The sequence below is a fragment of the Labeo rohita genome, chromosome 5, assembly GCF_022985175.1.
Source record: "Labeo rohita strain BAU-BD-2019 chromosome 5, IGBB_LRoh.1.0, whole genome shotgun sequence".
NCBI classification, from domain to species: domain Eukaryota; kingdom Metazoa; phylum Chordata; class Actinopteri; order Cypriniformes; family Cyprinidae; genus Labeo; species Labeo rohita.
Window position 1 is genome coordinate 26,213,997 of NC_066873.1, and position 22,362 is coordinate 26,236,358.

Sequence of the window (22,362 nt, forward strand, 5' to 3'; positions counted from 1 at the left end):
CATTTTGTAATTATTATTAATGTTAAAACTGTGAAACATTTTTCAGGATTCTTTGATGAATAGCAAGTTTTTTTTTTTTTAATGCATTTATTTAAAAATAAAATAATATACAAATTATTATAAATTGAAAATAAAATTAATTATAAAATTTAATTATAATTTATACATTTATAATAACATTATACATGTACAAAACTTTTGATCAATTTCTTTAAAAAAAAGAAAATCTTACTGACCCCAGCTTTTGGCAATGTGTTAAATAGGCTGAAAAAATTAAGCTATATGTTTTTTATGTTTTTTAATTGAGTCTCTAGTGCTCATCAAAGCTATTTTTTTGGTCAAAAATACAGAAAAAAACAGTAATATTGTGAAATATTATTGTGATTTCTAATATTGGTTTCCTATTTTAATATACTTTAAAATATAATTAATTTCTGTGATGCAGCACAGAATTTTCATCAGCCATTACTCCAGTCTTCAGTGTCACGTGATCCTTCAGAAATTATTCTAATATCCTGATTTATTATCAGTGTTGAAACTGTTGTGCTGCTTAATATTTTTTTGGAACCTGTGATACTTTTTCTTTGATTCTTTGATGAATAAAAAGTTAAAAAGAACAGCATTTGTTCAAAATAGAAATCTTTTCTAACAATATAAATCTTTGCTATCACGTTTTATCCATTTAACACATCCTTGCTGAATAAAGGAATTCATTTCTTTAAAAAAATAAATAAATAAATTACTGACCCCAAACTTTTGAATAGTAGTATATACTGTAATACAAAATTTCTAGTTTGAATAAACACTGCTCTTTTTAACTTTTTATTCATCAAAGAATTTTCACAGGTCCAAAAATATATTATGCAGCACAATTGTTTCCAACATTAATTATAAATCAGCATATTAGAATGCTTTCTGAAGGATCACATGACACTGAAGATGCTGAAAATTCAGCCTTGCTTCACAGGAATAAATTATATTTTAAAATATATTAACATAGAAATTTCACAATAATATTTTACAAAATTACAGTGTATTTTTGATCGATAGATACAGCCTTGATAAGCATAAGAAAAAAAAATTGTGTATGTCGCCCAGTCCTAGCAAGTGAACGGTTATTTCTGCATGTCAGCCACAAGTATACCAGTTATGTATACTGACTATAAGATATCTCCAATCAGAGTGGGAATGGAGTCTTTAGATGGAGAAACCGATGTCCAGCGGCTTTGCTCATCTGGCTCTGAGCTGGAGCCACGAGACGACAGCCCACCCACGGCCAGCCCTTTTACCTTCTCCACATCTTTTGAGGAGGATATTTTGGACCTTAAGTGATGACAATCACAGTGCACCTCTCACCTTACACATCCAACTACCTTTTACTTTATATCATTCTTTTTACCATGATATTTTGTGTTCTCCCCAGTCTACCCACTCATCTGTGTGTGCAAATGAATCCCCAGAGCTTTAAACTTGAAGGAGTTTACAGTGTGGTGATGTCAAAATTTACTCCTGGTGGATGTATGCATGTGTGTGTGCGTGTGTGTACGATCCTGTGTTTACTCTCTATAAAAAAAAGATAGAAATACAACTAGAAATTCAGATGGTCAGCTATCATTTCTGAATTCTGAGAAAAATTACCAAAAACGCCCCAGAATCTGAATTAGTCAAGGTTTGGTTTAGTTTATATGATTGATGAGACACATTCTCCATCAGCATTGGGACAAATTTGTAGCTTTGTAGCAAACTTGTAGCCATATGAACAGAAATAGGATATTTAAAAAAGGTTTAAGACACAATTTAAGGTCAAGGCAGAATATTACTTTTAACTCCAAGACCTGAATGTACGATTGACGCTCCTAAAAACAACGAAGCATATTTTTTAACTCCTTATTTTGTGTTTTTAAATGTTTTCTATGTTTGTGATTTGTACATTGTGTGATTATTTCAAAGTTGTAAAAAAAACTCTATATGCATCTCGGACCAGATGCACATGAACATACAAATGTAAACATACATATATATAAAAATATAAAATATAAATATATATACCTTTCTAGTTCTATTGTATTATGGAGAAATAAAACTCACTTCTTGTGTATATCAATGTTATGGTCTAACCTGCCTTCACCCTCACCATGCTTTTAAACCCTAACATGCAAACCCTCTGCAGAAAGGGCAGGAGTCTCCCACAAGTGCCATTTTCTACTGCAACCATCAACCACTAGCGCCCTCTATCAGACTGACCATGGATTGCATATGTCATGAGGCAGAAGCAAACCAACACCATTACAAAACACAGTTTTGGTCACTACATCTGGTAAATCTGCAGCTGTTTACTATATGCTAACAGTATGAGCTTTGATCCACAAACATCCGCATTTACAACGCATTCTTTAAGTGCTGTTGCTTCTTGAAAAGGGCTCTGGATCACCTGCATGCCTCCCTTCAATCCCACTATGAAATAAAAGGGATTTGATGTATTAATGGTTTAGAATTAGGATGTATTATCTTTACTCTTCTCATGGATTTGGTACAAATTGAAAAAAATAATAATAATAATAAAACCTCTAGGAATTAAAGCCAGGGTTACTTAGATTAAATCTCCGACTCTGGGTTATACAGCCAAAAAAAAGGAAGCTCCACCAATGTCTTTGTCTTGTTTTCTAGTAGAATCTAAACAATCTTAAAAGAAGATGAACTGTATTTGAGAAGCGAAAAGATAGTAAGGCCTTTTCTATTTTCTTTACCCCCCGTTTTTAGGATTTAAGCATGAACCTCGTATATTTCATATTTATATTAGGGACTACTTAAGGATGTTTAGATATTCTGTCTGGAAAACAACACAAAATAGAGAAGAAAAAAAAATGCTGTGTAATAAGAGAACGAGAATATTGATTCTGCTGTTTACAGTTCAAACTCAGAGATGTTTAAAGAATGTCATCAAAGTGACACCAGAACACAAGAGCCTCAGGAACAGCACAAGAGGAGGTGTAAGTATTAAACTGCTTAGCTGAATGCATGACCCCCCTTCACTCTCAACCTTTCTCCATCTGAATGTGAACCACTCAACACTAGTAGCAGTCTGGACTAAAAAGGGAAAACTAAGGAATATTTTTGTAAATGAAAAATTTTACATATTATTTATTTGCTATTTGTTGTCTTTGAAGGGAATGGGTGAGCCAGAGACTGATGGAATATATTTTTCTGTTCTTTTTTTTCTTTTTTCTTTGGCATACTGTCAGTTGTCTTCCCCCTCCCTCTGTTCACTCTCCTCTAACCGTTTTTGCAGTGGTTTTGTATCTATATCGATATTAACTGTTTAGACTGTTGCAGAAACTCTGTGATATCGGAAATTAAACAAAAATGAATTAAAAAAACACCAAGTGTCTTAAAATATTGTATTGCCATTGTTTTTAATGCCAAGTACTACTTGTAAATGTTTGTGTTTCAGATGTGGCCTCAAAAATATTACTATTATTATTATTATAGCATTTATTTGAAAAAGTTCTGTAGCCCACTGCTGTAGTTAATATTGTTCATTGATATGAAATAAATATTTATGAAATTTGACCATGTAGTTTGTGTTTTAACGAGTTTAAGTAGACTACACACATGCTTGAACATTAATATCATATACTGACATCTATGATTATTAACTAGCTGTGTGGTTTCCCAATGTTGAAGAAGTCTGCAGAAGGTTCAGAGAGCCAACAACTTCTTCAATACAGTCAACGTGAAAAGACAGTAACGTTTTATAATGACCTACAGGTGGTAGTGTTGTTGAATCAAACTCTTTAGCTCATTAAGCGATTTGGGCAATATAATACCCAGGCATCAAGAAAAAAAAAAAAAAACTATTTTCTAAATAGGGTTGTGGTGTTAATGAATGCTACAATCAAGGGTTGTTGGAAAATAAAATGAAATAATCATAAAAATCCCATTGACATTTCATGGACCATCAAATTACATCATCAAATCAGACCGACGGTTGATACAGTGTTTGTTTTCTTAATTCAAATTCAAATCTCGAACACGGAGAAATGTCGTTTTTAATAGCAAGTATTTGTGGCTTCTAGTAGCCCAAACAGCATTTTTCCACTGACAGACTGACCCACATCAACAGAAGTGACAGGGTATGATAGGTAAAGAAAAGGGAGCTACTTGGAAGAACTTACCTGGAATTTATTTTCTATGCGAGACCACAATCCTCAACGACAATGCAGTAAAAGAGAAGTGCGCGTGGTTGTCTTCGGAACGCGGACGCGGCGAATTTCCAAAACATAACGAAGCTGCAACCTGATTGGTTCCTATCTCTAAAGGCCACACCTAACAGACCTTAATCGGGTTATACGCCATATTGAATTTAAAGAGGTAGTTCTCCCAAAAATGAAAAATCTGTCATTAATAGACCAATTTCGAGTAGACGTCACAGTGACGTCATTTGCAGCTGCGCGCGCATAGTGGTTGCAGAAAAACACTGGTAGCAAGTGGAGGTAAATGGGTAAACTCCATGGAATAAGAGAAAAAAAAAAATTTCTGTCTTTTGATGTCAAAATCGGAATGCAAATAATTTTTATACAATACTGTAGTCAAAGACGGCATTTGAAGCTAAACGCAGACGTTTAAACGGACATACTATGGATGAAAACTGCTATGATTACTCTACTTTTAAAGCATAAATTTGATTTATAGGTCTACATAATATTCACATAATGATGTTCATAGGGGACGTATTGTATTAGCCGTACGGTTAGAGCATGAACTATTATTTAAACCTATTACTATTAACTTTTTAACATAACATTTTTTATTTTATCTCACAATTCTGATTTTTTTTCTCACAAATGCAAGTTTATATCTCCTAATTCGGACTTTATAACTCGATTTAACAAAACTAGTGAGTTTGTTCATTCTGAGGGAAAAAAGCAGTGGGATATAAACTTAGAGCCGAGGGAAAAAAGAGAGAATGAGAGTTGTTTTTCCTCTAGAGTTTTGGGATATAATCTCGGAATTGCGAAATTAAAGTCAGAATTTTGAAATATAAAATCAAATTTACTCATGTGTTTTTAATTCTTTTATCACATGGCTGCATAGACCGCCACTTGAACCGCCCGTAAAAAACGTCATCCCTGTTTTGGGTCTGTAAGACTATCCCACTATCTAACGTCAATTTCGTTGAATAACATTGCTTATGGCTGGGTGACAAGCTGTTGTAATATGCGAATAACATTTTGAAAATGACATCTAATCAATATAATCTATACTCTTTTTTAAATCTAAGTATTTTGTGCCATATCCTTGTAATTCTCTAGCCGTAAAGGCTATCTCTCCTGGGTTTTCTGCAACCATGCTGCGCGCACATCCCAAATGTTTACAAACAGATAATTGGTCTATTACTCACCCTCATGTCATTCCAAACCCGTAAGACATTTCAGTTGCATTTGGGGTCAGAAAGCTCTCAGATTTCATAAAAAAAAAAAATAATAATAATAATCCTAATTTGTGTTCCAAAGATTAACGAAGGTCTTACAGGTTTGGAATGACATGAGCTATTAATGACAGAATTTAAATTTTTGGGTGAACTATCCCTTTAACTAGGACATTTAACTATGGCATGAAAACGAGGCTCCGAGGGATAATGGCACATATTTTTTTTTCTACTGTTTTTTTTTTTTTTTTGGTTGGGGGGGGTCTGGTTGGTGTAAGATGTTTTATGAGCAAAATATATATATATATATAAAAAAAAAATATATATATATATATATAAAAAAAAATCGGTATGTTGTTAAACAGTACAATCCATTGAATGCACTGTAACTTCTATCTCTCGCGTCCTCGTTTTCATCCCTGTCGAAAACTAAATGTGGTGCAACCCTGAGTAAAGTCTGCTCTTTAGAGATGCGCGGATGAGCTCAAACGTCACCCGAATCCGCAGCTTCAAATAAATTATCCGCCCGCCATCCACCCGCACCTGTATTTTTCTCTGATTTAGATAACCGCACCCGACCCGCACCCGATCGTCATTTACAGTTTTTCTAATTCTTAGTTTTGCATGATGATATGATGAATGGATGGCTAATTTTTAACAGCAGATTGATTCAGATGATCTGCACATCCCTGCACACTTATATAAGCTTAAATACTCGTGCTTTTAAGCCAAAGCCACGCTAAAAAGAATAACGTTAACTGACATCTGGACGTGACTCTCCGCAATCTCTGATGAAATCGATTGGGTGTTTGAACACCTACTGGATCCTTGGACAAAAGTTTACAGGGTTCACCCAGTTTAAGAAATTTCTGATCGTAAAAATCTAATTCTTTACATTTTAATGTATTGTTTTCGTTATAATGTACTGATTCAAATTAGTAATCAATAATAATTATTATTTTAATACTCGGCGTGCCTCCCTTGACATGCTCTCGTGAACAGGCAGTAAATGTGGTGCTGGCTCGGACGGAGCGGGCGCGGGCGCATCAGGCGCAATCATCAAACATATTTCAAAGGAAGGGTCCTTGTTGTCTTTGCTGGGTGTTTTGAGCGAATATTTGCATTTATTCACATTCGATTTAGTTAGAAATGGTGGCCTGTCATGATTTTGGCTAATGCAGGACACTACTGAATGATGCGCATCAGAGGGGATTTAGAAGTGGGTATACGCAAAGCCGATTGATAAAGAAATGGGTATACGCAGGTTCTGCACTACACCTGTCATGTGCCTGGTCTTTGTCTTCTGTATTCGTGTTTAAGGACTTTTATTTTGTAGTTTTTGTGTCTTATTGTTCCCTGCTTCCCTGTACCTCTGTTCCCTTGTTTGTTGCCATGGATCTTCATTGAACCACACCCACTCCCTCATCAGTTACCCCGGTTACCAATTAGATCATTACCTCACCCTGTGTATAAATAGTCCTTGTCTTTCCCCTGTATTTTGTCAGTTGCTTAATGTCTGTGATGGTTGCTCCCTGTTCTTGCCTGGATTCTAAGGGTTCCCCGTTCTGGATTATTTGTTGTTTTCTTTGGATGTACAATAAACTCTTGCACATAGATCCTCGTCTCATCTCCGCTTCGTTACAGAACAACTGACCAACTATGGATCTAGCAGGAGTTTATCGCGACCCTCTGAGCACTCTTTGCTCAATTTTTCAAAACGGCCGACCGATCGAATATTATGTGGAGGAGTTCCTTTATTACAGCCAGCTAGTGCCTGGAGATGACACCAAAATAAAGGACTGTTTCTGGAGTGGACTCGATCCAGAGGTTAGTTTAAACTTACCGGATGAGGACCCCAGCTGGACCCTGTCACAGTATATAGACTTTGTTTTGCTGTTCTGTGAATCCCCTTTTTCTGTTAAGGAAGTAGAAAGGGTAATTCACAGCATGGTCGCCACTCCTGAGTCTCCTTGCAAGATGGCCGCCAGCCCAGACCCACTGCACAAGATGGCCGCCACGCCAGAGCCAGTCGCAAAGATGGCCGCCACGCCAGAGCCAGTCGCAAAGATGGCCGCCACGCCAGAGCCAGTCGCAAAGATGGCCGCCACGCCAGAGCCAGTCGCAAAGATGGCCGCCACGCCAGAGCCTGTCGCAAAGATGGCCGCCACGCCAGAGCCTGTCGCAAAGATGGCCGCCACGCCAGAGCCTGTCGCAAAGATGGCCGCCACGCCAGAGCCTGTCGCAAAGATGGCCGCCACGCCAGAGCCTGTCGCAAAGATGGCCGCCACGCCAGAGCCTGTCACAAAGATGGCCGCCACGCCAGAGCCTGTCGCAAAGATGGCCGCCACGCCAAAGCCAGTCCACAAGATGGTCGCTGTCTCCAAGTCACGCCACATGATGACCCACGTGTTGGACTCACCCCTAATGGCTGTACGGACAGCTAAGATGGCGCTCCCTCTTGTTGCGGCAGCTACCCCTGATTCAAGTCAAGCTACAGGGCCGAGTCAAGCTACAGCAGCTGTTCCCCACGAGTCAAGCCAAGTCAATGTTGTTCCCGAGTCAAGCCATGTTGTTCCCGAGTCAAGCCATGTTGTTCCCGAGTCAAGCCATGTTGTTCCCGAGTCAAGCCACGTTACAGCAGATCTTCACAAGCCAAGTGACGTTATCGCTGCTGCTCTTCCCTTAATGGCAGTGGCCATGTGGTGTGTGTGGGCTACACACTGTGCTCCTGAGGTCACGCCTGTTCACAGGTCAGCCTCTGAGCTCTCGTCTGATCACAAGCCTGCACCAGAGCTCTCGTCTGGTCTCAAGTCTGCCCCAGAGGCCCCGTCTGGTCTCAAGTCTGCTCCAGAGGCCTTCCCCGTCGGAGAAGCTGCGCCAATGCCTCCAGAGGTGTCGGCGCCAGCCGTAGAACCTCTTACGGAGGGGGCGTTAACCACCAAACTCTCTGCTTCTCCCTTTTCCCTGTCTACATCCTCTGTCACTGTTCTCCCCAGGTCCCAGTCGATGACGCAGCCTCCTGTTCCGCCCGGAGGGCTGCTCCGCCTCCTGTTCCGCCCGGAGGGCTGCTCCGCCTCCTGTTCCGCCCGGAGGGCTGCTCCGCCTCCTGTTCCGCCCGGGAGGGTTGCTCCGCCTCCTGTTCCGCCCTGGAGGGCTGCTGCGCCTTCTCCCTCTATTCTGTCTGCCTCCTCTGTCCCTGCTCTCCCCAGGTCCCAGAGCGTGATGCAGATTCCTGTTCCGCCCGCAGGGCTGCTGCGCCTCCTGCTCCGCCTCCTGCTCCGCCTCCTGTTCCGCCTCCTGTTCCGCCTGGGAGGGCTGTTGTGCCTCCGGCTCTGCCCTTGGGGGCTCTAGTGTCGCTGGCTCTGCCTCCGGCTCCGACCTGGAGGGCTGTAGCGCCGTCTGTTCTGCCTCCGGCTCCGCCCTGGAGGGCTCTAGTGCCACCTGTTCTGCCTCCGGCTCCGCCCTGGAGGGCTCTAGCGCCGCCTGCTCTGCCTCCGGCTCCACCCTGGAGGGCTCTAGTGCCACCTGCTCTGCCTCCGGCTCCGCCCTGGAGGGCTCCTGAGCCTCCTGCTCCGCCCTGCTGGGTACCGCCTGCTCCGCCGTGGAGGTCTTCTCTCATGATCTGGTGGTCCTCAGCTCCTCCCATCTGGCCGACTCCACCCTGGCCTCTTGCTCTGCTTCAGTCCCTTGTTTATCTCCCCTTACATGGACCTGGCCCTCCATCCCTTCCCCAGTTCTGCCTGAGCTCCTCCCCCTTCCTGGACTGGTATTTCTGTTTGGAGCGTCTGGAAGCCACTCTTTTGAGGGGGTTATGTCATGTGCCTGGTCTTTGTCTTCTGTATTCGTGTTTAAGGACTTTTATTTTGTAGTTTTTGTGTCTTATTGTTCCCTGCTTCCCTGTACCTCTGTTCCCTTGTTTGTTGCCATGGATCTTCATTGAACCACACCCACTCCCTCATCAGTTACCCCGGTTACCAATTAGATCATTACCTCACCCTGTGTATAAATAGTCCTTGTCTTTCCCCTGTATTTTGTCAGTTGCTTAATGTCTGTGATGGTTGCTCCCTGTTCTTGCCTGGATTCTAAGGGTTCCCCGTTCTGGATTATTTGTTGTTTTCTTTGGATGTACAATAAACTCTTGCACATAGATCCTCGTCTCATCTCCGCTTCGTTACAACACCACTCCATATTACCCTACTCAAGTATTTAAAACAGGTTCATATGTTAGAAAATATAGTTAATATTTGCGTCATTATTGATTTATCTCATCCACCCGCGACCCACCTAATCGAAATGCAATTTTTTATTACCCGACCCACCCGACCCGCGGATATAACCGCCATCCGCGCATCACTACTGCTTGTCCTGTTTGATGACATGCCGTTTCACTGACAAACCAGGTATAGCTTTCACTGTGAATATTAGGCTAATGTGAATATTAATTTTGCAAATTCTCCTGCTGCGAAAAATTCTATTTATATCACTAATGCCAGATTGAGAATGTTAGAGTGTTAGCTCTGTAATAAATTAATATTGTCAAATAATTTTCATACTGTTTTGAATTGTGGCTTGTCTAGTTAATTCACTTTTTTAAAAAATTGGCATTATTTACAAAAAAAGAAAGTTATTTTTAAATAATTTAGTGTGGCTGCACTCAAAACAGCTTGTCACTGAGGCAGTACCTTTAAAGGCACACTTGTGTACCTTTTTTACCCCTTAAAAGATTCATAGTAGTGCCTTAAATGTAAGCCACCTATTACCACTTTAATGCAAGATTTATAGGTGGCATGACATGCTTCTGAAGTGGTGTGTAGGTGTCTTTAAACAGACTCTTTAATGCTGCTCAGAGGTGGTTTAAATGCATTCACACAGCAATTACAAATATGCAGTTTGAGGTGGATCTGAGCAGGCATAATTCAGTCTGACTTTGATTTTTGCATTTTTACACTGAATTTGGAGTATGGGCACAGAGTGGCTTCAACACAGTTGTGTGAAGGTATTAATAGTCACCTTTTAGTAGTAATAAGGTACAAAGTTGTCTCTTTAAAGGTACTTCCCTATTGACAAGCTGTTTTATTTTTATATTTTTATTATTATTATTTTTGTTGTTTTTGAAGGCTTTCTTATGAACATCTCTGAACACATTGGTATGTATGTAGACATTTATGCATTCTGCCAGGGAAAATGACAAGCCAGGGCATGTTTCAGATGACTACATATCGCTATAGGTTCACATGAAAATTTGAACACCCACTTCCCTTCATGTTCTTTAGCACGATCACTTTTTTGTTGCTTTTTCCCATATTTATCCTGATTTACTTCTGGCGTTAGTGACATTTTCCTCAAACCAGTTAAGATTGAACCAGAATGTTTGTGGTATCAGTGATAGTGCTGGAGGTTTATTTTAATGTTAAGCAAAAACATGCCTTCTTTTTAACCCGTTTATCTTTTCCTGTCAGTCTTTTTCCTTCCCTTTTTGTACCGAGAAGTAACAATGGGGTCAATTCTTATCCATCTCTTTAGATTTTTCTCTCTTTTTCTCCCTTTCTCTCCGAGCTCTTGTTTTTAACGTATCCAGTCTACTGTTTGATCTCAATCACAATTATACACACAAAACCTTTCATTATTCCTTTATTATAAAAACTATGCTTTTCACATCATCTCTTTAGAGACTTTAACATCACTACACAAACTATATAATATTATACAAAATAAAATAAGTTACACATTGAAAACAGAAAATATTAATATATATAACAAAAGTGCTTTGTGGTGAATTACCACAACTGTAACATCATACCTAAACCAACGTTCTTGAAGACAAAATCCAAAGTGAAAGCACCCGGCTGTTCTCGAAATGTTATAACCTCAAAGCATGATGGACAAAGAGGAAGGACAGTGTTTGTGCAACGGCGTATGATTAACGCTACAATAAGTTTGAAAAGCCTGGGCTCTGGAGGGCTTATGGTCTAATAACAGAGGAATTTTTACAAGCGTGGAAAGTTATTGTGAAACAATCACATGGCCTCCGAACTGACCTCAGCAGTTATTGCTTATGTAAGCTTTGCAGTATGAAAGTAAAAAGCTGGTGGTCACTGAACCAAAAGTCTTGTAAGCAACGGCTGCGCTATAGACTCAAGGTCCATTCAAGGAGAATGAGGCCTGTTCTATCAAATATATAAATATGAGAGTATATGCAAACCTAACTGTGACAATAAATCACATTAAATAACCTTCATTTGAATGCTAAAATGACACTACACAGCAAAACACAATACTAAAGTCCAGTACTAAAATGACAGCAATGAATGTTGGGTTTTAAGAACAGTCAGTCATAAATCATCAAGTCTGTTGTTAAAGTGAAATGTGAATTCTATTACTGTTGAGATGCCGTAAGTCCGTAAAGCAGCATTCTGCATCACAGTTGTAACCAGAAGTCTTGACCAATCACAGAAGTCCATTGATGAGAGGGTTATGCGAATGAGGCTACTTCCATGAGTATCTGTATTGCCATTGAAACGCAAGGCACCTGAGCGACGATATAGGCGAACGAACGTGTCGGTGCTTTGAGTGCCAGCAGGTATGCAACGCTGTGGAGAACTCGACCCAGGAAAAAGACAAGAAAATGAAGTCGTGCTACTGCATACGAGGGGCCTGTCATAGAGTAGACAGCTCCGAGAAATAAAAAGGGGAAAATGTTCTCCATGTCATTGAGGTGTGCTCTGAAAAAAAAAAACACACAGAAACAGTGCAAAAATGAGTGCAGGTAAACCACAAAAAAGGTGTTTTTATTTGAAAAACAATAGGGCTGCCAAACGATTAATTGTGATTAATCACAATTAATCGCATACAAATTTTACTTTTGTATACGTATAACATATTTTTCTTAAACATATATGCATCTGTGTGAATTTATATATACATAATAATTATACACAGACACATCTTAGGCAACTTTGTTGTTTGACAGCTCCAAAAACATTGTGTATTAGTGTAGAGGACAGAGAAGAAAAACGTCTATAAAACATTAACTGGATGTGTATTTGTTAATATAGCAAACAATTTTGTTGCTATATATGAATGTTCTTCAGCACATGCTTGGATAATAGCTCATAATGAGTAAGTTCTTTTCAAGTTTTGACCACATCTTTCACGCATTCCCATATTGTCCTTTAAGCCTCTCTTTCAACTCCTAGTTAATGGTATTCTCTAAACACTGAGGTATTTCGAACATTTCAGACTGTGGAAATACCTATGGAATACTGCTTTTCTCAGGACCCAGGAGCTGAGGAATGTACACTCAACAGCATCTGGCTTTGATCAGGACTTCAGCTGTAAACTGTCTGGCTCTGTCTTATGGCAGCATGCCTGGACAGCAAACGTTGCCAACATCACACAATCTTGCGATGTAAATTTACTTTCACTCTGAATCACTCTCACAGTGCGTCATAGTGCGTACTGTGAACAAATCAGCAATAGGAAGTAGTAAGTACTTCCTGTGCCCGTTTAAAAGAAATTAATCATACTATTTTGACATTCATACCACCATGAACTCATTACGTTTATATTTCACATTAATAGCTCAGCAGAGTAGTTACATAACAGTGCTTGGAAATCCTGCATGACACAGATTCTTCCTCATATTTTTGTCGTAATAAGGACTTTCCATTATAAGCCATGCTGGGACTCAATTTTCAAAGAGGAAATAACTTTCAGTTATATGTTGATTAATCATCAGAAAATGTTCAAGCTTTCGATCCTAATATAAAATCTGACTGACTTAGATGATACAATAGCTGATGAACACACACCTGTGGCCACACATCTTTTCATCTCTGTCACTATTCACAAAGTTGTCAAGTGTATGATGCCTAGTATTTTAAATGTCTGTTCAGATTTTAAAAATCATGTAGTGTATTCCAGCCTTAAATATTATTAAAAATTAATACAATGTTAATATACAATCATCTTAAAGGATAAGTTAACTTCCAGAACAAAAATGTACAGATAATTTACTAACCCCCTTGATGTTCATGTCTTGCTTTCTTCAGTCAAAAAGAAATTATGTTTCTTGAGGAACACATTTGAGGAGTGCTCTTATCTATCTTATCTAGCGAAACGATTATTATTTTCTAAAAAGAAAATTACAATTTATATACTTCTTAACCTTAAATGCTCATCTTGTCTAGCTCTGAGATGCACATGCGTACTCTGCATAATACGGGTCAAATACAGTTGGGGTATGTTGAAAAACTCCCATCTCATTTTTTTCCCTCCAACATCAAAATCGTCCTGCTTCACTGCAGAAGTACCGAACCAAAGTTTACAAAACAAACGTGCAAAGAAAAACAGGCTTTACAAAAAAAGGTAAAATAGCAATGCAGGACGATTTTGAAGTTGGAAGAGAAAATGAGATGGGAGTTTTTTGTCCTACCCTAACTTTACTGACCCGGATTGCACAGAGCACATGCACATCACAAAGCTAGACAAGAGAGGCATTTGAGGTTTTTAAAAAGTATTTAAATTGTACATTTATTTTGTAAAATAACCGATGGTTTTGCTAGATAAGACCTTTATTCCTTTGCTGGGATCGTTTAGAGCTCTTTAAAGCTGCATTTAAACTGTATTTTGGAAGTTCAAATTTGCGGGCGCCATAGAAGTCCACTATATGGAGAACATTCTTGAAACAACTTTCTTTACGACTGAAGAAAGAAAGACATGAACATCCATCTATGTTTCTATTTATCTATTTTTGTTCTGTAAGTGAACTTTTTCTTTAACAAGTCTTTGAAATGTCTTGTATATTTTTTGTTTTTCCTTCTGTAGGCTACTCAGAAGATCAAGAATGTGTCTGTATGTCATTGAAACCATTTTTGTTGACACGTCAGCACAAAGTTGCTGCTCCAAATGAGAACTTTTAAATCTATTTAACACTGTCTTCCTGTTTCTGTTTGCTTAGCTATTTGTTAGCCACAGGGTTGTAGTGAAATACCTTTGTGAATGCATTGCAATTAAGGTCAAATAACGGACTTGTCAGGACTTGCTCCTGCTAGCCTACCATATCTAACCAATCTGGCAACCACAAGATACCTTTCTCAGGTCCCCAAGATCACATCAGTGAATGCCTTTCTTGATTTACTTACAGGAAACAAGATTTTCTAATGCTAATATATAGATGATTTTAGAGCAGTCTGCTGAAATAACATCTTTATCATTTTCAGATTGTGCAGATGGAGAGTGGAGTGGGCTGGAACTAGGCAGAGCAGGCAAGTTTCCTAAAGATAAGTTAGAAACCGCCAAACAAAAACAAAATACCATGCAGCTTAAAGTGAGGAAAGTTTCCTAACAGGCAGCCAAGTCTATGATTGTTTCAGAGTGTGTAGTCTCATAACACATTGTCTCTTTTTCTCTCATGCTCTCATATAAACAAATATAGGTACTGAAAAGAGCTGAGATTCGAGAAAACTGGCATGGACCGTGCATACCTTCATTGCTTTTGACTAATGATAATACAAATGGGAAAATAAAGATATCTTAACTGCATGTAGTCCATTATGGATTAAACATGCTTTTTGCTGTGGACCTGGACACATATCTGTCATACCTGTATTCTTTTTTTGAAGAGTTTGACAGTGCTACGGAAAATAGCTAAAGGAAATCTGCCAGACATCCTGCCGTCCAACTAAATGGGCCCACTAGGAATAAGACTAAAACCCAACTTTCCCAATAGACACGCAAAGTTTTTACAGACAGAAAACACTCATTTTGAAATATTACCCAGTCAGAAAATTGAAACCATGTGAACAGAAAAATGAAAACATTTTTGAAGATAACTAGAAAGTGTATACATGGAAATAATGGCAAATATAGCATTAATAGTAAATACTGTACAAAAACTAAATAAATAAATAAAAATCTGATTACATTAATTTAAAAAAAAATTACAGCGACAGCATTACCAACACTAATACATGAGTATGTTACAAAAAACTCTCTAATGTACATTACCTAAAGTACATATCACTAAATGTTTCTCGCAGGAACTTATAGGAGCATCCTTTTTTGATATAAAATTTTATCTTACACAAAAATAATTGTAACAATCTTGTCTTGATAAAATGTATATTTGTACAGTGTAGAAAGGTTATATTTATTGTATTTAATATTGTTTATGCTATGTAAACTGTTATTACTCTTTAATTTATGTAAAGCTGTTGCTGATGCTTAATAGTCGGATGCAATACATGTAACAGAAAAGAAAAAAGAAAGCAAGAAAATAAAAAGCATTTCTTAACATATAAGTTTATATCCATGTTTGTGGAGTTGCAGTCTAATTAGATGCACTACAAAATAAAATCACAAATGAGCAGTATTATGCTTTTACCTCCTACAGCGTTCCACGTACGGATCAGTGCGGCAGAACTGCACACCTCCGTGTCTCTCGGCGTCTTCTGGATTAGCAAACGCCTGTCACATACAAGTACACATATGTTTTACAACACAAATCTAGACATCAAGGCATTCTATTAAAACACATCTCTGATCAACTACCTCGATAATCCAGACAGCGGCAGTATGCAGAATATACGGATTTCTATTCAAAACAGAAACATTCCACACGCTCGACGCGACAAAAAATGCTTCCATTATAAATAAGGAAGGCGACTTTGTAGCAGTGATTCCCTCGCGATTTTGTGTTCGATGCAGTAGCATGAAAACTATTTTTCATAAGCATGAATAGAAAGTTCCACAACTTACCTTTTTCTTTAGTCTCACTTGGCCCGTTATGATGGAAATAATGTACATCTTTAAAATTAGGAGCGTGCTGTAGAAAATGAAGCACAACAGTACGTCGCTCCCGAGCATCTTGACGTCGACAGACTGTCTGTGTGCGTGTATATACGCTTTGACGGAGACGTGTTTGGAGAAGGTTTTATATGCAAACCCCAGACCGTTTAGCCCAACCTATTCCCAATCACTACCTGGCAAGAAACTTTCACTGACGTGCGGACTTCCGTTTTTTTCCCCAGACGGTTTTTTCCTGCCTGTGACACACTGTCCCATATGAGGATAGTCTGGAGACATCTGAACAACTCCAGTCTTACTTACTTTCACTCAATCAGCAGAACTTCCTCTTCATTTTAATTGGAAAACAATTAAAAAAAAAAAAAAATTATCTCCAATGTTTTTTTTTTTTTTTAATGCTTGAGAATTCCGGCGTCTCACTGATTATGCTGGAAGCTGTATAATAGCTTCAGCTATAGGCTATTTGTAATTTTTAAAAGATATTAGTAATTTTGAAAAACACATTGTAGAAAAATATAATCGAAGAAATCATAATAAACAACTAATGTTTATTCATTTTGTATGTCTGGGGGTCTTTGAGAACCCAGTCAAAAGTAGGCTATGTCAAATTTGAATGTGTGGAAATTTGAATAAAACCAACTTCCTATAGTCTCCACATAGCACTGTCAAAGCAAGCTGTAGGCTAACTTCTAAAAAAAATAAATAAATAAAAATAAGAGAAACACTTTCGATGCATTTGACAGGTTACTTGATGGATTGAAAAAACGCAAAGTCTCAAGACGTGTAGACTATTTTTAGATAACATGTAACCAACAGGCCTATCACTAACATATATGTGACCCTGGTCCACAAAAAAACAGTCATACAGGTCAATTTTTCAAAACTGAAATTTATACATCATCTGAAAGTTGAATTAATAAGCTTTCCACTGATGTGTGGTCTGTTAGGATAAGACAGTATTTGGTCGAGATACAACTATTTGAAAATCTGGAATCTGAGGGTGCAAAAAATCTAAATATTGAGAAAAAGTTGTCCAAATGAAGTTCCGTGCAATGCATATTAGTAATCAAAAATAACAAAATATCTTCATGGAACATGACCTTTACTTAATATTAACATGACCTATACTTAATATTAACAGTAAAAATGGTTACTTTTGACCCATACAATGTATTGTTGGCTATTGCTACATGCTACTGGGTTTGTGGTTCAGGGTCAAATATATCAAAGATGATGGTCTAGCTATGTTTACATAAAAAAAAGTTAAATAAACAAACAAACAAACAACATGAAAAGCCCAGAAGAATGTGGAATGTGGTGGAATACATTTTTTTTTATTCCACTGTGCTACTTTCCTTTTTTTTTTATGTAAACATGCACTAGCTAGCTAATTTTTCATTTTTAGGCATTGCGAAATGTCCCTGTCCCACTGCCCTACATTTAGTGCTTTTAAAAGCAAATACGCCTTCTTTGTGAATGGCCCCAGTAGGCCTACTGTAGGCTATATGTTTTAATTTTTTTTACAATGTCCAATGGCCAGCAGAACTGGTTACCAACATTCTTTAGAATATCTTCTGTTATGTTCCGCAGAAGTAAGAGAAAGCCAAGGAGCATGGAGGTAAGTACATTATAACTGTAATTTCTTTTTTGGGTGCATTTTTAACTGCAGTAACAAAGCAAGGAATTAATTACTATTAAACCCTTGTGATAAGATTCAATGCCAGGCCTATAATAGCTTTAGCAATACTGCTTAATCAGATCTTCAAAACATTGCCTTAGAGGATAAAGAGATTAACAGGGAAAACGCTGATGAGCCATGTACATCGTTTTTTTTTTGATGCATTAGGCCTAATAGAACAGCATCATTTTATCACAATGTTCATTTTGAAGGATTTTGCTCCTCCCATGTGATAGTTTCTTTACATCAATTAATCATATGCTTTATTTGTAGAATGCACATTCCAATTTCCAAACCAGGGTTCTTTTATCCAGAATGATAAAAGAAACATGATTCTAAATGAAAAAGATCCAATTTCAGCATCCATAATTGCGTTCCCCTGACAATAATGGGTTTGTTGCTCAAATTGAGCAGGAACTGAACTGCGGAGCATTGTGGTTGAGAGCAGAACCCCTTTCCACACAGTCAAGGACCTCATTAGTTTAATTTGCGCAGACTAAGCATATTTCATTGTCACACTGTCAGTGACAGAATTTGGAGCCAAAAAGAATGGCAATATTTGGCACAAGGTGTGAGTAACCCACAAAAGTCCACGACAAGTGTCAACAGTCTATTCCGAGATAATCCGACGAGGATGAGCTTGTGCTTGTGATGTCATCACAACAGTCTTCCACATCAGAGAAAGAGGAAGTATAGTGGAGGCCTGAGAGTCTGTGGTAGTCCTGCTGAGTGACCTCCGGCAAATGAGACATATCCATTGATGTCTGGCCTCTTCGTGAGCCAGACACGCTCCACATATCAATCAACTGCGTGCAGATAGCACAACCCATGTTACATCCAGATGCTAATTGCTGTCTTGAACAGAAAACACCCTATATGACATAACCTTTTAAAAGGTACACACTGTAACACATGTCTGCAGTGAAGAGGCAATTACTAATTCAAGCACTAGCTGTCACATAATCGCTGGTTAACAGCAGCGTGGACTCGTCGTTGGAGGTAACATACGATGGCAAACTGTGAGTGTGTCTGTGTAAAAATACCTATATGGAAAGAAAAGAGAGTGAGCGTGAGAAAGCTAAGTAGGTTTACCCAGAAATGTTTTGTTCAAACCCTCGCCTGGAGGTAATGACAATTATAAGGTGGAGTGCAAGATGAAAACTGAAAAGGATACACTGAGACAAGAAAAGACAGAAGGACCATGAGTCAAATTGTTGTAGCGTGTGCATCGCAGGTCGCACACAAATCAGGACTAGACCAAAGATCGCCGAGGAATTACTGAAAGGTAACAAGCTTACGAGGTCAGTGCAAATATTGGGACACGGTCAGTAATATTTATCTCTTAGTGTCGGTTAGAAGAAACTTGACAAACTGGAATATGATATTGGAGATGAGTGTTTATCTCAGAAATGCAGTACCACACCTCTATTTTTAGGTCACTTTGAACTCACATTACGCTCTGAGCGTATAGAATATCGGAAGCTAATGCAGTCCGTATTTTGCCATAGTCAAAGATCGGTGAAGCTGTGTCCTCCGACCCAGTGAATCCTGGGTGTGACGCTGATCATTGTCGCTATTGTTGCTAAAGTCTCTGAGGTGTTCACTCGGACCGCCGTTCAGCCTGGGAAAAGAAACAGAACATGCAGATCTGATGGCATCAGAGATAACATGGATGGCCTTTTACAAGAACTCTGGGTAAAGACTCAAAATACCAGCCTAATATTAAGGCAGTAGATGCTGATTACTATACTAAAAAAATCGTTTTCATGCTAGAAGTCAATTTGAATGTACAGTATGAAAAACGGACTTGCTAAAGATTACATTTAACTGTGTTAAGTTTATAACGTTGTTTACATATCTGTCTGTTTTTTTAATACGCATAAAGACAAATTATACTATACCAGTCAAGAGTTTTTGAAGATTTTTAATGTTTTTTAAAGAAGTCTCAGAAGTCACAGAAATAAAATACATTTTAAAATATATTAAAATAGAAAACAGTTATTTTAAATAGTAAAAATATTTCAATATTTTACTGTTTTTGCTGTATTTTGGATCAATTAAATGCAGGCTTGGTGAGCAGAAGAGACTTCTTTAAAAAACATTCAAAATCTTACTGTTCAAAAAATTTTGACTGGTTTATGTGCAAGTTCATAATTCAACACCATTGCTTTGCATTTTCCTCTTAAAACTGCAATGTAGGTCTACCAAAGTCTCAAAAATTGAGGTTTGAAACAGCCCCAACTTCACCAATGTGTAACCAATCCTGTCAACTTTCAGCAAAGTGTTTCTACCAAAGGATGTTGAGTTTTAGAAGGTAAATGTCTGAGATGTGTAACATTAGAAGGTAGTCAAGCCAAAGACTACTGATATCAATTACTGTTATGTGTCCAACATTATAAAGAGCATTACATAAAGATGCATTAAAGAAACAGTTCACCCAAAAAGGAAAATTCTGTCATGAATTACTCACCCTCATGTCGTTTCAAACACGTAAGACCTTTGCTCATCTTCGGAACACAAATTAAGATATTTTTGATCAAGTACGAGAGCTTTCTGACCCTGCTTAGACAGCAATGCAAATACCACATTCAAGGTCCAGAAAGGAAGGACATCATTAAAATAGTCCATGTTGCATCAGTGGTTCAAACATAATGTTATGAAGTTACTAGAATACTTTCTGTGCACAAATAAAACAAAAATAACAACTTTATTCAACAATTTCTTCTCTTCCACTAATGCCACATGGGCTGTTTTAACAATGTCCTTACAACCTTTTTGGTCCTTGAACATTGCGTTGCATTTCTGTCTATGCAGGGTCAGAAAAATATCTTAATTTGTGCTCTGAAGAGGAACGAAGGTAATGCAGGTTTATAACGACGTGAGGGTGAGTAATTAATGGCGGAATTCCATTTTTTAGAGAAATATCCCTTTAACATTCTGTTAGATCAACTTGTAGACAACCCAGTATAAGCTCTTCTTCTTCAGAATCACTTTCTAGCTCAATCATATATGGTTGAATTAATCCAATACTGGCACTTGCCATTGTGTAGCATTTTCTACATCAGTTAACTGAGTGAAAGCGGAGCAGCAGGTAGTCCGAGTTGGTGTGATTGAGTGGAGGCGGGGACTAATTTACATATTCATGGACCATGTATCCTATATAAAGTGGGTATTATTCAAGTTATATTCAAGCCATTTTATGGTATTTTCTGGGGAATAAAGTAAAATATTTCTAAAGTTTTTTTGTTTTACTTTTGATGATTGGATCAAAAATCCAGTATCGCAAAATATTAGAGTATTTCCTTAGATCAATCAAAAAACGGATTTGCAACGTTTTTTTAAAGTATGTTTATTTATGCACTCAGTACTTGGTCGGCAGCACATATTACAGCAAATGACTTGCATCAGTGAAATTACAGCATCAGTGAGGTGTGGCATGGAAGCGATCAGCCTGTGGCACTGCTGAGGCACTATTGAGCCTTCAGATCATCTGTGTATTGTTGAATCAACTGTTTCTCATCTTTCTCTTGAAAATATCCCATAGATTCTCAATGGGGTTCAGGTCAGGCATGTTGGCTGGCCAATAAAGCACAGTAATATCAAGGTCAGCAAACCACTTGGAAGTGGTTTTTGCACTGTGGGCAGGTGCTAAAGTCCTGCTGGAAAAGGAAACCAGCATCTCCATAAAGCTTGTCAGCATATGGAAGCATAAAGTGCTCCAAAATCTCCTGGTAGATGGCTGCATTGACTTTGCACTTGATAAAACACAATAGACCAACACCAGCAGACGTCAAGGCAGCCCAGATCATCACTGACCTCAGAAACTTCAAACTGGACTTCAAGCAGCTTGGATTATGTGCCTCTCCGGTCTTCCTCCAGACTCTGGAACCATGATTGTAACATGAAATGCAAAATTTACTTTTATCTGAAAAGAGGACTTTGGACCACTGAACAGTCCAGTTCTTTTTCTCCTTAGCCGCGGTAAGATGCTTCTGACGTTGTTTCGGTTTCAGAAGTGGCTTGGTAGCCCTTTTCCTGAAGACGTCTCAGCCTGGTGACTCCAGCTTCATTCTACCTCTTGTGAAACTCTCCCAAGTGTTTGAATCGGCTTTACTTGACAGTATTCTCAAGCTTGCGGTCATCCTTGCTGCGTTTGCACCTTTGCCTACCCAATTTCTTCCTTCCAGTCAACTTTGCATTTAATATGCTTTGATACAGCACTCTGTAAACAGCCACCCCATTCAGTAATGACCTTCTGTGACTTATTCTCTTTGTGGAGGGTGTCAGTGATTGTCTTCTGGAGCATTGCCAAGTCAGCAGTCTTCTCCATTAGTGTGGTTTCAAAGAACAATAGATACCTAGAATTTATACTGTAGGGATAGACATTTAATGAAACTCAAATGTAAATATTCTAATATTTTGAGATACTGGATTTTTGAATTTCATGAGC

The 22,362-nt window shown here is 38.4% G+C and overlaps 3 protein-coding genes across 10 annotated transcripts in view; 1 reads left to right on the plus strand and 2 right to left on the minus strand.

Annotated features, from left to right (window-relative positions):
* garnl3 (GTPase activating Rap/RanGAP domain like 3) overlaps nucleotides 1–3,570 on the plus strand; it is a 72,442-nt gene extending 68,872 nt beyond the window's left edge. For all 7 annotated transcript variants that reach the window (XM_051109584.1, XM_051109579.1, XM_051109581.1 and 4 more), the window contains one exon: nucleotides 1,182–3,570. In XM_051109584.1, coding sequence (XP_050965541.1) covers nucleotides 1,182–1,332 — 151 coding nt within the window. In that variant the 3' untranslated portion in view covers nucleotides 1,333–3,570. The remainder of the gene's footprint in view (nucleotides 1–1,181) is intronic.
* Nucleotides 3,571–11,043: 7,473 nt separating this feature from the next.
* Nucleotides 11,044–16,349, minus strand: ptges (prostaglandin E synthase). Its single transcript, XM_051111240.1, has 3 exons — nucleotides 16,187–16,349; nucleotides 15,813–15,895; nucleotides 11,044–12,150 (listed from the first exon to the last, which is right to left on the minus strand). The coding sequence occupies exons 1-3, from the start codon at nucleotides 16,292–16,294 to the stop codon at nucleotides 11,901–11,903; spliced, it is 441 nt and encodes a 146-aa protein (XP_050967197.1). The 5' UTR covers nucleotides 16,295–16,349; the 3' UTR covers nucleotides 11,044–11,900.
* A 1,711-nt stretch (nucleotides 16,350–18,060) lies between these two features.
* The window catches only part of usp20 (ubiquitin specific peptidase 20), a 30,051-nt gene continuing 25,749 nt past the window's right edge, over nucleotides 18,061–22,362 (minus strand). The window contains exons 26-27 of one of the 2 annotated variants that reach the window (XR_007827863.1): nucleotides 19,364–19,533; nucleotides 18,061–18,955 (exon numbers count right to left, since the gene is read on the minus strand). The gene's annotated coding sequence lies outside the window, so the exon portion shown is untranslated. Of the gene's footprint in view, nucleotides 19,534–22,362 lie in introns of both variants that reach the window. The other variant, XR_007827862.1, reaches the window with a different exon arrangement.